This window comes from Somniosus microcephalus, chromosome 29 (assembly GCF_052327205.1).
Source record: "Somniosus microcephalus isolate GS21.2 chromosome 29, FLI_Smic_1.0, whole genome shotgun sequence".
In the NCBI taxonomy this organism is placed as follows: domain Eukaryota; kingdom Metazoa; phylum Chordata; class Chondrichthyes; order Squaliformes; family Somniosidae; genus Somniosus; species Somniosus microcephalus.
In genome coordinates this window covers 38095542-38110761 of record NC_141015.1, presented here as the reverse complement: position 1 = coordinate 38110761, position 15220 = coordinate 38095542, and the positions used below count along the sequence as shown (strand labels likewise).

The 15220-nt window shown below is 47.6% G+C and overlaps 1 protein-coding gene across 2 annotated transcripts; it reads right to left on the bottom strand.

Annotated features, from left to right (window-relative positions):
• Nucleotides 1–1466: 1466 nt before the first annotated feature.
• pla2g12b (phospholipase A2, group XIIB) lies at nt 1467–13599 on the bottom strand. Of its 2 annotated transcripts, none has more exons than XM_085970639.1 (4): nt 13117–13599; nt 11028–11104; nt 5910–6075; nt 1467–4360 (listed from the first exon to the last, which is right to left on the bottom strand). In XM_085970639.1, the coding sequence occupies exons 1-4, from the start codon at nt 13337–13339 to the stop codon at nt 4242–4244; spliced, it is 585 nt and encodes a 194-aa protein (XP_085826765.1). In that variant the 5' UTR covers nt 13340–13599; the 3' UTR covers nt 1467–4241. The 2 variants fall into 2 exon arrangements, with proteins under 2 accessions (XP_085826765.1, XP_085826764.1); XM_085970638.1 differs by having other exon boundaries at nt 11016–11104; nt 13117–13598.
• Between the last annotated feature and the right edge of the window lie 1621 nt (nt 13600–15220).

Below are 15220 nucleotides of genomic sequence, written 5' to 3'. Positions count from 1 at the left end.
CTGGGCCCTGCGGCCCAGCAACGGAACTCTACGCCTCCTGGGAGCCCTCCGGTCCAGGCGCAGATTTTTCAAGATCGCAGCCCTCCGCCCGCGGGAGGCCTGCGAACGGAATTTCTGGGCCATAATGTATTTGGAATCAAATTCATTGTCAACAATGCCACCCAAGGCTGGATTCTCCGCTCCCTGCTCTAGAACGCCCAGATTTTGTGCTCTCTCGACCTGATTCCCACTAAACTGCTGACCACCCAACCTCCTTTCCTGGTCCCTAACCGGTGGTCGCCTGGTTCCACTCTTACCTATCTAGTTGTAGCCAGAGAATCTCTTGCAATGGCTTCTCTTCCCGCCTCTGCACCGTTACCTCTGGAGTCCCCCAAAGATCTATCCTTGGCCCCCCTTCTATTTCTCATCTGCATGCTGCTCCTCGGCAACATCATCCGAAGACATGATATCAGGTTCCACGTGTACGCCGACGAGACCCAACTCTACCTCGCCACCACCCCTATCAACCCCTCCTCCGCGCCTCTGTTGCCAGACTGCTTGTCCGACATTCAGTCCTGGACGAGCCGAAATTTCCTCCGATTAAACAGCGGGAAGATCGAAGCCATTGGCTATGGCCCCCTGCCACAAAACTCTGTTCCTTACCTACTGATTCCATCTCTCTCCCTGCCCAATGTCTCAGGCTGAACCAGGCTGTTCGCAATCTGAGTGCTCTACTTGACCCTGAGCTGAGATTCCGACCCCATATCCTCTATATCACCACAACCACCTACTTCCACCTCCGTAACAATCGTGTTTTTTCTTGGTAGGGTTCAAATGACCATCAGTTCTGTCCTTGTGCAAACACTTAACCTGGATCGACGCCCTCGCTGCACTATTTAACACAGGCACCCATTGTCATTCCTACCTTTTATTTCTACCAATAATTACTAGTGTTTGATGGTCAGAATGTACCCCAGGTAGTGCTTGAAGTTCAGATGATATTTCCACTCACACGGTCACAGCAGGAAGTCTTTGTGGCGTCGATCTTGTGATTTGTGTGTAACACGTGGTTTTATATAGCAACTTCATGTATGGAATGGATCTCACACACGCACACACTCACGTACACTTGCGCACGCTCTCACACACTTGCACGCACACTCATACACACACTCATGCTCACACACTCACGTACACTTGCGCACGCTCACACTTGCACGCACACACACACGTACACTTGCGCACGCTCACACACTTGCGCGCACACACACACATGCTCACACACTCACGTACACTTGCGCACGCCCTCACACACTTGCACGCACACTCATACACACACTCACATGCTCACACACTCACGTACACTTGCGCACGCTCTCACACACTTGCACGCACACTCATGCTCACGCACACACACTCACTCCCAACACCACCATTGGGTAGGTATATACCAGCGTATCAGAAATGTACGAACAGAATGGTTTCAGTGCTGTATAGGTGCATTGCCCCCACTTCAAGTTTATTCCTGTCACAGCATTGTGCTCAGTCACATTTGCAAAGATTTATTTAAATAAAAAAACATTTGGTTTGGTACAATTTTGTTCATAATACAAAAGATTCCCTCCTCCCCCACCCCTCTCCATTCAAATATTTTTGGTTTGTGCTACAAGTCCAAAAGAAACCACTTCACATGAAGAGGGGGCCTGAAATGGAAGAGGAACCATGGTGACCAGTCAACTGTGCACGCAACAGGGAAGATGATTTGTGAGGCACATAGGACTTGATTTTCCAAGCCCCGAGGAGGCGGGAGTGGAGGCAGGAGTGGTGGGAAAATTGCAGAATCGGGGGGGTAGGAACCCATCCCGCCCCCAACCCACCTCCGTGCCAATGTCCCAGGAGGCGGGTACCTGACCTGTGCTGGGAGCCGCCTCCCCGAGGCGGGAAGGGGATTAGTGCCAATTAACTGCCTGTTAACAGGTAGTTAACAGGCAGTTTTTTGCCTAATCCCTATTTTTAGCCCTGAAGTGTGGGCTGTCTGACGGCTCCGAACCACGCCAAGCTAGAGAGGCAGACCGGCGGGTTGGAGGGGTTGAGATGTCCAGTGTGCAGGTGAGTGATGGGTGCATGTGTGCAGAGGTAAGTGTGTGAGGTAAGTGTAAAATGTTTTAATAAGTTTTACTTACCTTTACTTTCTCCTGCAGGCTTCCTTCCTTCAGTTCTTGGGAGTCTCTCAGTTCACCGGCACAGAAAGCAGAATGGCCGCTGAACTGTCAAAAGCTGCAGCCTCTGCTTTCTGGTCTGGAGAGATCTCTAACTGAGTCTGAGTAGAAGGACTCAAGTTAGAAGACAGATTGTCAGTGTTTGACAGCTTCACAGAGCTGTCAAACGCTGATTTTTCATCTGTCAAAAGTTCTTGACAGATGAAATGTCAATCGCTGATGTCGCCAGTAACCAGGTGTCCCTTAGTTGGCCTGCTGAACCCGCTGGGCGGGCTTAACAAGGTCAATCAAGGGTAAATAGCGTGGGTTGTCCACAAGTCGATGGAGGCGGGACTACAACCCAAAAAGTGGGAGTCCTGCCTCCAAAAGCTCCCCATTGACAAAATCGAGCCCATAGTGTCTGCGTTCTGTGGTTGAACTCAGTGAAAGAAGCTCGTTTCCTGTGGCCAAATTTTGCAGATGGGATGTGATAATAAGCAAACTGAGCTCCACAGACCCTAGGAGGTTCTGAAACAAGATCATCAGATTTCTGAGGCCAGACATTCTGGGCACTGTGAGCGTAGCATTGCGAGAATTCCATCTTTTATATTTTTCTGTATTTATTGACTTGCGAGCTTCTTATTTCTGTCGCTGTACGCTGATAAAACTACAGCTTCTGCACCGATAGCAGGTTTCTCCTTTGGGTAGCTGACCGTGTCTATCAGCAATCAGGACAAGACATCCCCGGGACTGCAGTGCTATTTGCATAGGAGCCGCACCCCCACACACACACACGGAAAAGTTTGAATACCACTGCTGCACAGCAATTGGCTGAAACATTGATGTTGGCTTGTGTCAGCTGACTGGAGCCACTCTGGGAGTGGTCCATGTACAAGCCTCCAGCCTATCATCTCCGTCATGAGAATAGAAATGGAACATAGATAGATTTCTGGACTCTAGGGGAATCAAGGGATATGGAGATCGGGCGGGAAAGTGGTGTTGAGGTCGATGATCAGCCATGATCTTATTGAATGGCGGAGCAGGTTCGAAGGGCCGTATGGCCTACTCCTGCTCCTATTTCTTATGTTCTTATAGGAATAGGTACATAGGTTAGTGTGTCAGTATTGACAGCTCTGTGGTGAATTATATTGATTATCCAGGCCCTAATCTCTGGAATTTCCTCCCTGAACCTCTGCACTTCTCTCTCGCCTTTAAGATGTTCCTTAAAACCTGCCTCTTTGACCAAGCTTTTGGCCAGCTGACCTAATATCTCCTTATGTGGCTCGGTGTCAAATTTTGTTTGATAATCGCTCCTGTGAAGCACTTTGGGACGTTTGACTACATTAACGACACTATATAATGCAGGTTAATGTTGTTGTTACAGTACTAGGCTACCATGTTGAGAAGGCTGAGGTGGGTGGGTGAGTGGCACGACACATTGGAAACAACTCACTGTCCCATGAGGCGGGCGAGTGTGGATTTGTCAGTGTTCTTCATACACCAAGTTCCCCAAACATAGCCATGGCATCAGGGAGAATTAGACTGAGGGTCACTTCTGGGATAACCTCCTGTAGATATTGGTCAATGGCATTAGGATGGCAGGGGTGGTGACCAGGGAACAGGTTACGCCCACACTCTGGGCTAGGGATGGTGCATGACACTGTAAGACACAGATGAGGGGGAAAAGGAGAAAATATCAGAAGGGGAGGGACAGTGTTTGTGTAAAATACTAAATATTCTTCAGTGGCCATATTGATCACTTAAAACTTCCAAAAAAAATGGCAGTAGGTAGTAATTGTTTCTCATGAATCAACATGAAATTATTATAAATTATAAATCCAGCACAAACACGATGGACCGAATGGCCTCCTTCTGTGCTGTATCATTCTATGAAAAGACCATGAAATAAATAATTTACTTTGCCAGCAGGTAGCTCCAGTGTTGTATATACAGGCACCAGTCGGAGGAGTTACGTACAGGGAAAGTCATGATGTGTAGTCACAGAGAGGGAGAGTCATATTGTATGTAGAGGCACGCACGTACGGGGTCGAGCAGTCTTTATCTTCAAAGCTCGTCTCTTTCCTCCTCACTGCACAAGCATGCTGCCCTTTGGCTGTTCATGAAAGGCTTGCAACCCAGGGTCCAGACTGCATTGAACATGGTATCCGCCATGGCTTCACAGACTAGAAGAAAGAAAGAGCATCCATTTATATACCGCCTTTCACAACCTCATGATGTCCCAACGCACTTTACAGCCAATGAAGTACTTTTGAAATGTAGTTGCTGTTGTAATGTAGGGAAACCCGGCAGCCAATTTGCGCACAAGAAGATTCCACAAACAGCAATGTGATAATCTGTCTTTTAGTGATGTTGGTTGAGGGACAAATATTGGCCAGGACACCGGGGAGAACTCCCCCTGCTCTTCTTCGAATAGTGCCGCAGGATCTTTTACGTCCACCTGAGAGAGCAGACGGAGCCTCGGTTTAACGTCTCATCCAAAAGACGGCACCTCCGACAGTGCGGCGCTCCCTCAGCACTGCACTGGGAGTGTCAGCCTAGATTTTGTGCTCAAGTCTCTGGAGTGGGACTTGAACCCACAACCTTCTGACTTGGAGGCGAGAGTGCTGCCCACTGAGCCACGGCTAGAAAGAGAAAGAGAAATAAAAACAGAAAACTGCAAATGCTGGAATTCTGAAATAGAAGCAGAGAAAGGTCTACACTCAAACCGTTATCCCTTCAGATACTGATGGACCTGTTGTGCATTTCCAGTATTTTATTCCAAATATTGTGCGTTTTGTATCCCTCTGGCCTCTAACTCCACATGCAATACTTCCCATAAGCATCCAGAGGGCCGATTTTCAGTGTGCCGTGAGGCGGGCTTTTAGGCGTGCGGGGAGCAAAAATCCCAAATTCGGGGGTCCCGACACATCCCGCCCAAAACCCGCCTCCACGTAAGTTTCAAAGGAGGTGGGTACCCGACCCGCTGACCCCAGGCGGGAAGAGATTCGTGCCAATTAACTGCCTGTTAACAGGTAGTTAACAGGCAGTTTTTAGCCTAATCCCTATTTTGAAGGGTGTCGTGTGGGATTCCCGACGACTCCAAACCACGCCAGGTTAGAGCAGGCGGGCCGTCAGGTTGAAGGACTTGGAGGGGTCGGTGTTCAGGTGAGTGATGGGTGCATGAGTGCAAAGGTAAGTGTGTTTGGTGTGTCTAAAGTGTGTGAAGAAGTTTAAATTATCTGTACTTACCTTTACAGCCTTCCTTCCTCTAGGCTTCGGGAGTCCATCATTCAGCCGGCACAGAAAGCAGAATGGCCGCGAACTGTCAAAAGTGACAGCCTGCAGCTTTCAGTGCCGGCGAGATTTCTAACTGAGTCTGCGTAGAAGGACTCCGGTTAGAAGTAAGACTGTCAGTGTTTGACAGCTTCAAACAGCTGTGAAACACTGATATTTCATCTGTCAACATGTCTTGACAGATGAAATTTCAGTCTGTGACGTCACCTGTTGCCGGGTGGCCCTTAATTGGCCTGCTGAGCCTGCCCAGCGGGCTCAACAAGGTCAATCAAGGGAAAATCGCGTGGATTGGCTGCATCTCGATGGAGGCGGGACTAAAACCCGAAAGTTGTAGTCCCGCCTCCTTCCCGACTTCTGAATGAAAATCCAGCCCCATGTGTCTCTAATGCAAAATGCTGAGATTTCTTTTGCTGGTATCTTTCCAAGTAAAATACTGACCTTCAACCTTTGACACGAAGCCCAAGCTCTTCTTGAGATCGGAGCAGATTCCGTAGAGGCACCAACGGAACTTGGCATCACACCGGTACTTGTTGGCTCCACACGTGTCATAGCAAAGGTCGAGCTGGTTGCAGCACTTGGTCATGGCTGGGATTCCCAAATCGAGCTGAAAATAGAAGGAAAATAATTGCAGGGGCAGCTTTAAGAGTCTGACGCCAAATCCTGCTCGGCCTCCCCACAGCTGGTGGAATTCAACATCCCGTGAGGGCGCTTGAATCTTAGCAATGATAATGTTGGTAGACCACATCACTAGACCGTGTCAGTTGTTCTCACTAGAGCATGGTCAGTCACAAAGATGGGTATCTCCGCCGGTGAAACAATTGCATGCACCCACGCCACTCCTTGTGTCCTACCTGGTCAGTCTGACTGCGACCGTACGAAAGTGATGGGCAGGAAAAGACCAGCTGGTGCATCGAGCCTGCCCCCCCACACCATGATAGCTGGGGCATCGTGTCTAAACACTTCTTCCCATCCCCACCCACCCACCACCACCGGTCTATACAACAAGAGATAACCTGTATTTATATAGCACCTTCCACGTCCCAAAGTGCTTCACAGCCAATGAAGTACTCTTGAAGTGTAGTCATTGTTGTAATGTAGGGAAATGCGGCAGCCAACTTGTGCACTGCAAGATCCCACAGAGCAATAAATGACCAGATAATCTGTTTTGGTGATGTTGGTTGAGGGATAGATATTGGCCCAGGACACCGGGGAGAACTCCCCCTGCACTTTTTCTAAATAGTGCTGTGGAATCTTTTGGATCCGCCTGAGAGGGCAAACGTTGCCTCAGTTTAACGTTATAATGTTTTGTCACATGGTTTAGTATGAGCATGCTCAGTTCGCTCTGGCCTAGTAAAGCAAGCCCATGAACTAGCAACTCATGTCTCTGTCCTTCATTTGTTCCACCCACTTACAGTATATTACATTTTTGGTGCCGAGAATGGGATCCCAAAGCTATTTTTAGGGGTCATGGAAGGATACAGTGGTCAACCTGCGAGTGGAATAGTTTAAGGTGAATTTGTGACACCTAAACTGAATTTTTGCGATGTTTTACTGTTCATGCAGAATCGTCTGTGCTTCACCTTTGCGTGTATGTATACACGGCAACAGCGGCGTTGATTCTCACAGGTAGCGTGCTGAGTCACTGTTCGACGGGATCGGGACAATCATGGCCACACCTACGGGATTCATCGGAAGTCTCAGCATGTATGACCAAGCTCGCAAACCATTCAGTTCTTACATTGAGCGGATTGAGATGTTTTTTAAGGCCAATAACATTATTGAGACTGAAGGTGCAGATGAGAATGTTCAAGCTCAAAATAAAGTAATTCGTGAACGTAAAAAATGCAATTTTTCTAACAGAGATCGGGCCAGATGTCCACAGAACGTTGACAAACCTACTCGCGCCAGGGGAAGAGAAGGATGCGTTGTTTAAAGACATTGTCGAGAAACTCGAGGTCCATTTTGACCCAAAGCCATTAGAAACAGCAGAGAGCTGTAAGATTGGTACCAGAAACCAAAAACAAAGTGAAACCATCAGTGAGTACACTGTAGCTCTTAAAAACCTGTCTTTGCATTGTAACTGCGGCACTTTGTTGGATCGTGCGTTGCGAGATAAGTTTGTGTGTGGACTGGTGGATGAGCGCACACAGTCCAAGTTACTGAACACTCCAAACCTAACGTTTGACACAGCATGCAAAATTGCCCTATCTATGGAGATGGCGTCTAAGAATGCCAGGAAGCTCCGTCCAACTCAAGTGACTAGTGCAGCTGAGGTCTACAGTCACAAAGCCACCGCCAAACCTAAAGCTGTGAGACCGAGTCAAAAGCATGTCGGTGAGAGCAGTTCAGTGAATTGTTATCGCTGCAATGGAAATCACTCACCACAGTCCTGCCCATACAGAAACGTGAAGTGTTTTCACTGCCAGAAGCAAGGCCATATTTCAACAGCTTGCAGAGCTAGATCTAAAGCAGGAAGTAAGAACCATTCTAGTGGCAATGCAAAGCCGCGACAACAAAAAGGAGTAGTTCATAATATTGAAGTGAACACACCTGATGTTTAAGAACTAGGCATCCACAGTAACTATGCCACTAGCGGCAAAACTAGCAGTCGAGAGAAAGACTGTCGTACAAAAATTTTGATCAATGACCAATATATTGATACGTGTATCGACACAGCGGCGGACTGCTCTATCATGAGTAAGGACACATATGAGAGTAAGTTTAATCAAATACCATTTACAAAGAGTACCGTAGAGTTAAAAACCTACTCCGGAGAAATCCTAGAGACATGTGGACAAATGGAATGTACATTTCAGCACAATGGCCAGTCAGTGAAGCTGCCTATTATTGTAGTGAGCTGCAACAGGCCAACCCTCATGGGCAAAGACTCGTTGAGAAAGTTAAAACTAGACTGGAAAAACATCTTCAGTGTAGATGCTTCAAAGAAGCGACTCGACACAATGTTGAACAAGTACGAAAGCACGTTCAGAGACAGTTCTGAGGGCATCACTGGGTATGACGCGCATATCCGCATCAAGTCCAACGTGAAGCCTGTCTATTGTAAGACAAGGCCGGTCCCCTATGCATTGAAAAGTCAGGTGGAGGAAGAGCTAGAGAAACAGAGAGAACGGAGTGCTAGTAAAAACTGACAAAAGTGAATGGGCTACCCCGATTGTGATCGTGCCCAAAGCAGATAAAACTGTACGCTTGTGCGGTGACTACAAAGTTACTATCAACCAAGCAGTTGACGATGAGCAGTACCCGTTACCTACATCACAAGATTTGTATGCAGCACTCTCTGGGTCAAAGGTTTTCTCTAAGCTTGACCTATCGCACGCTTACACTCGGCTGAATGTTGACAAGGAGAGTCAACAGTATCTCACCATCAGCACACACAAGGGACTGTACTCACACACCAAGCTGCTGTATGGTGTAAAGTCCTGCCCCAAAATCCTCCAGGCTACGATGGATAAGATTTTGCAAGGAGTTCCAAATTGCTTATGCAATCAAGATGATGTGCTGATCGTAACAAGCAGTGAGGAAGAAAATCTAGAAGTGTTAGATTTAGTGCTTCAAAGGTTGAATTCCCACAATGTCAAATTGAAAAGGAGCAAATGTGCTTTTGTGCAGCCTGAGGTTGTGTACCTTGGTCTGAAAGTTGATGCAAATGGCTTGCAATCAGCGAAGGGAAAGGTTGATGCTGTCATCAATGCTCCAAAGCCACAGAACGTGTCTAGTTAAGATCTTTCCTTGGAATGGTCCAGTACTACGCATGTTTCTTACCTGAGTTAGCGACCATGTTAGCTCCATTGCACGAGCTCCTCGAGAAGGATGTCCAATGGAAGTGGACAAAAGCACAACAGGAAGCTTACGACGCTTGTAAGGGAAGTCTCTCTAGCGATGCTCTACTTGTGCACTACAACACAGAGCGTGAGCTTAAGTTAGCATGTGATGCTTCTAGCTACGGTGTGGGAGCTGTCAGAAGCCACGTAATGGATGACGGCCAAGAGAAACCAATCGCGTTCACATCGCGAACCCTCACAAAGAGCGAAAGAAACTACGCGCAAACTGAAAAGGAAGCACTCACCATAGTGTTTGGAATCAAGAAATTCCAACAGTTCCTGATCGGCAGAAAGTTTACCCTGATAACCGATCACATACCGCTCCTAATCTACCATCCCTGCAATGGCCGCATCAAGAATGCAACGTTGGGCAGTGTTGTTGCCACAATATGATTACACGATTGAATATCGCACTTCAAGCAAAACGCAATCGCAGATGCCTTGTCCAGGTTGCCACATGAGGACTCGTGTTGGGAGTGAAGGTGAGATTTTCACGCTCGCTGCAGTTGACAAAGACTTTCCCGTGAATGCAACTGAGATTGCAAGTGAGACTCAAAAGGACTCGGTACTGAAAAGAGTGTATGAAAACACCTTGAATGGATGGACCGATCAGTGTCTGGACACAGAATTGAAACCATTCCATAACCATCAGACTGAATTGTCTTGTGAACAAGGTTGTATCAAGTGGGGAAACAGAGTGGTGGTACCTACTTCTTTAAACTGGATTTGTAGTTGATTTAAGAGAAAAAATCCAGGAGTTTTTGTTATGTGGTACATGTAATGCTGGGAAAGGTGGGACCATAGGCCCAGAGCTTCGGGTCCCCACGGGTGAGTACGCGCTGGGTACTCACACGTAGGCACAACGAAAGTGCCGGTTTCGCGCATGCGCAGGAAACCGGAACTTCCGTTCCCTTGAAAGGGGTTCAGAGGTCGAACACGTGCGCCGGAGAGGCAGCGCGTGCGCATCGAACTCATGTTTTTTTTCCAGGTTTTTCTGGGAGGGTAAGTCTCCAGGAGTTACACACATAAAAAGTAGGCGCAACGCCTGCTTTTAACAAGGTAAGTGGTGAATTAATTAAAATTAAAACATTTTTCCACAGGTTTATTATTTTTAGATACTTTAAAGGTAAGTTTATTTTTAGCCCTGTTAGAAAATGTAATTAATATTTTCAAAAATGTAAATTATTGTTTAAAAGTTATTTTATATAATTTATAGCTATTTTAAAAATGTGATTTAAAAAAAAAATGTATTTGAAGTTTTAGTGATGTTTTGGGGCTTATGGTATTTATGGTTTTGCCAGCTCTTCCTGTCAATTTTATGAATGGGCATTCCCTGCTACCATTGGCTCCCCATGGCCCATGTGATCCCTGGAGACGCATCGAACTAACTGTGCCCCTGGGATACGCAAGCACTGCGCGCCGGCAGTTGGAGCAGGCCCAGGATCGGAATCCCACGGGGGCCCACAGCTCAACGGCCGACGCGCTAGGTAAGTGCAGGCCGGAAGCTTGCACCCGCGGGAAGCCCCCGACCCGAATTTCTGGGCCATTACAAACGTCTCACCCGAAAGACGGCGCCTCTGACAGTGCAGCGCTCCCTCAGTACTGCACTGGGGTGTCTGCCTAGATTATGTGACAGATAAAGTTGTGAATAATTATTGCAAGGTGATTAATATAAAATGGAGGCTGTGTTTGTCGTACATACAGTGTCTGGTACCTTGAGTCCAAGGAAGGAGGAGCTACAGCCATTTGGCTCTGGAGCTTTGTAGTCAGGTCTTGGTAGAGGTGCCTTCCCTAGACAGGGAGAGAACAGAGTGACTGGTACTGTTTAAACAACGGGGTCATCTTTTCACCCTTGTAGTTCAGTCCAAATTTCTCAAAAATCCATTTGACCTTCCTCCTCATTCAACAACAACAACAACTTGCATTTATACAGCGCCTTTAATGTAGTAAAATGTCCCAAGGCACTTCACAGGGGTGATTATCAAACAAAATTTGACACCGAGCCACATAAGATATTAGTGCAGATGACCAAAAGCTTGGTCAAAGAGGTCGGTTTTAAGCAGCGTCTTAAAGGAGGAGAGTGAGGCGGAGAGGTTTAGGGAGGGAATTCCAGAGCTTAGGGCCCAGGCAGCTGAAGGCACGGCCGCCAATGGTGGAGCTTTGAAAATCGGGGCAGCGCATGAGGCCAGAATTGGAAGAGCGCGGAGATCTCGAAGGGTTGTAGGGCTGAAGGAGATTACAGAGATAGGGAGGCGGTGGGGGGTGCGAGGCCATGGAGGGATTTCAAAACAAGGATGAGAATTTTTAAATTGAGGCGTTGACGGACCGGGAGCCAATGTAGGTCAGCGAGCACAGGGAGTGATGGGCGAACGGGACTTGGTGCGAGTTAGGACACGGGGCAGCAGCGAAGTGTTGGATGAGCTGGAGTTTATGGAGGTTGGAAAGTGGGAGGCCGAACCAGGAGACAATATCTGTCTACAAAATAGAAAAGAAACTAAGAAAGGCTTCCATTTATGTAGCCTCCTTATCACATCAAAATACTTCACACAAATATGGACTTTAAAATACTGCGACTGTATTTACGTAGGCGAATGCAGCAGCCATTCTGTATAAAGCATTGAGATGAATGATCCGTTAATCTGATTTTGATTGAGGGAGGAATGTTGGCCAGATTACTGGAAGAGCTCCCTCTTTTTCCAATAGTGCCATGGGATCCTTAACATCCACCTGAATCACCAGAAGAGGCCAATGCCTCTGAAACATAGAAAAATAGGAGCAGGAGTCGGCCATTCGACCCTTCAAGCCTGCTCCGTCATTCAATATGATCATGGCTGATCCTCTATCTCAATACCATATTCCCTCTCTCTCCCCATACCCCTTGACGCCTTTTGTGTCTAGAAATCTATCTATCTCCATCTTAAATATATTCAGTGACTTGGCCTCCACAGCCTTCTGTGGTAGAGAATTCCACAGGTTCCCCACCCTCTGAGTGAAAGGACAGTGCCTCTAAAAATGAAGCACTCCCTCAAGTGCTGCACGGAGTCCACACTGATGCACACACGCAAATCAAACGCACATATACAGGCGGTACACTCACATAGACACAAACACTCACACGTGCACAGTTGCAAACACAGATGTACAGACACGTACACAAGTCCTAAACACAGACACATGCAAACACATTTTATGCTCACGTGTACACACACAAACATTCACACGCACACACTGCGTTCCATTTGCTAAGACTATTATCTACTTCTCAAGTGATATCTTACTCTACCTTCTATAATCACATTTTGTTAGTGAATTTGTAACATTTTCCAACTCTTGTTTGGTTCACCTCACCCTTGCGTTCTTTAACCCTCAAACATACATGAAAGCCTTTTAAGGCTGGTTGATAATTAATCCAACAATCACAAATCACAAGGATTCAGTAGAAAACAAAGAGAAATCCCAAACTAGAAATAGAATGCGGAGCCCACACAGAGTGAGTTGCATTCGTTTGGTTCTCTAATTATTCTGTTCAATTATCTTTCTCTAAACCACAGTAAGTCCCAGATCAGTGCAGATCATTCTGTCGCTCTTGTTGGTTGTTGGGCTTTTCCTTCTGTTGCCCCTGTGTCTCATCCCTGTTTTATTTGGGTAGGTTTCTCCTCCCGAGTTCTGCTTCTGGCTTTCTGTTCCTATTCTATCATTCTCCAAATCCTCCTTCACCCCCCCCCCCCGCCTTTCCTTGCGCTTTCTCACCCGTAGCGACGCACAGGGCGTATTGCTACCTGATTCCTCTGCCTCACACTTACCATAGCGGCACTTGTACTGACACACTCCGTTTCTGCCACCGAGGAGCTCCAGGAATGAGTCGAAGTATCCGTTTACGGTCTCGAAGCTGTCTCGGATGGACCCGATGCCCCAGTCTAAGCTGGTGGTCGACTCGTTTTGGCCTGAGGGGGTGACGTCGTTGACTTCCTCAGAATGCGCCACGGTGAGGGCCAGGCACAGAACAACCACAACCCCTTCTCTCATGGCTGCCAACGCTGGTTAAACAAAGGGGGCGGGGGGGGGGGGTGGGTGGAAGACGATTGAGGCGAAGCGGATGCAAAGCCCTTAACAAACCACGTATGTTCCACACCACAGCACAGGCTCTTTCTGGTCACTCTCCAAGCTGGACTTTTAACCTTCACCTTTTTATCTGGGATGAGCTCACTGCTATGATAGTCTAAAGGTCAGACTGAGTGGAGGTTTGGATGGAACTCGGTCTCAACTTAGACACCTTGGCTCGTTTAATCGACGCCTAGGCAGGCTCCTATCTCATAATGTGTCCAAACTTCTAAATATTAATCACCCTGAGCATTGTGTTGCAACATGGGGCAAAGTTACTTCAAAATTCCAAAGTATGAATGTATAAAATACAATGATTCCACTGTGCAGTCCTTAAAGGACAAGGTCGCATCAGGGAGTGCCTGAATTTCTGTTTGGATTAGCTGGGTGTGTGACAGGCAGGGAAACAACAACAACTTATATTTATATAGCACCTTTAATGTAGTAAAACGTCCCAAGGCGCTGCACAAGAGTATTTTAAGACAAAAAATTTGACACCGAGCCACATAAGGAGAAATTAGGGCAGATGGCCAAAAGCTTGGTCAAAGAGGTAGGTTTTATGGAGCGTCTTAAAGGAGGAAAGAGAGGTAGCGAGGCAGAGAGGTTTAGGGAGGGAATTCCAGCGCTTCGGGCCTAGGCACAGAGGGCGCGGCCACCAATGGCGGAGCGATTAAAATTGGGGATGCTCAAGAGGGCAGAATTAGAGGAGCGCAGATATCTCTGGGGGTTGTGGGGCTGGAGGAGATTACAAAGATAGGGAGGGGCGAGGCCATGGAGGGATTTGAAAACAAGGGTGAGAATTTTGAAATCGAGGCGTTGCTTAACCGGGAGCCAATGTAGGTCAGCGAGCACAGGGGTGATGGGCGAACGGGACTTGGTGCGAATTAGGACACGGGCAGCCGAGTTTTGGATGACCTCAAGTTTACGTAGGGTAGAACGTGAGGGGCCGGCCAGGAGTGCGTTGGAATAGTCAAGTCTAGAGGTAACAAAGGCATGGATGAGGGTTTCAGCAGTGGATGAGCTGAGGCAAGGGCGGAGACGGGCGATGTCATAGAGGTGGAAATAAGCGGTCTTAGCTATTCCGCAGATATGTGGTCGGAAGCTAATTTCAGGGTCAAATATGACACCAAGGTTGCGAACAGTCTGGTTTAGCCTCAGACAGATGTTAGGGAGAGGGATGGAGTTTGTGGTGGGGATCAAAAACAATGACTTTGGTCTTCCCAAACATCACCATGCTGGTGTCTCCAAACCAAACACAGATCCACAGAAAGTATAAAGTTTCTGTTTGCCCAACACTCCCCAGAGAAGTTAGGTATAGGTTGACAAGAGCCAAAGCTTGAGGTTCCCCCCCCCCCACCTCGTCGTCTGTCCCCCCACCCGCTTCTCTCCTCCATCCCGTCCCATCCCCCCGCCACAGAGGACCAGCTCTATATCAATCTCCCACCACTGGCTGTGTCATTTGGAGTCAACTTGATGCCGGACACCCAGCTTACCACCACCCCCCCCCACCCCCCCGAAGGAAGACAGGCATTTGACAATATTCCACACAATTGCAGCAGAGCTTCCATGAAGCACAGCTTTCCCGTCGCACAGGAGATAGGATAGTTATTGTTATCTTCCTCCACTTTGCTCATTGAAACCCATTATTAAAGAGCTGGTGTTCTCCCCGGTGTCCTGGGGCCAATATTTATCCCTCAACCAACATCACTAAAACAGATTATCTGGTCATTATCACATTGCTGTTTGTGGGAGCTTGCTGTGCGCAAATTGGCTGCCGCGTTTCCTACATTACAACAGTGACTACAC

Coding starts and splice junctions, on each gene's coding strand:
- pla2g12b (XM_085970638.1), bottom strand. CDS start 13,339: ATGAGAGAAGGGGTTGTGGTTGTTCTGTGCCTGGCCCTCACCGTGGCG. Junction 6,076..11,015: donor GACTCAAGGTACCAGACACT/GTATGTACGACA, acceptor TTCTATTTTCAG/CTCGATTTGGGAATCCCAGC. Junction 4,361..5,909: donor CTTCGTGTCAAAGGTTGAAG/GTCAGTATTTTA, acceptor TCTTTCTTCTAG/TCTGTGAAGCCATGGCGGAT.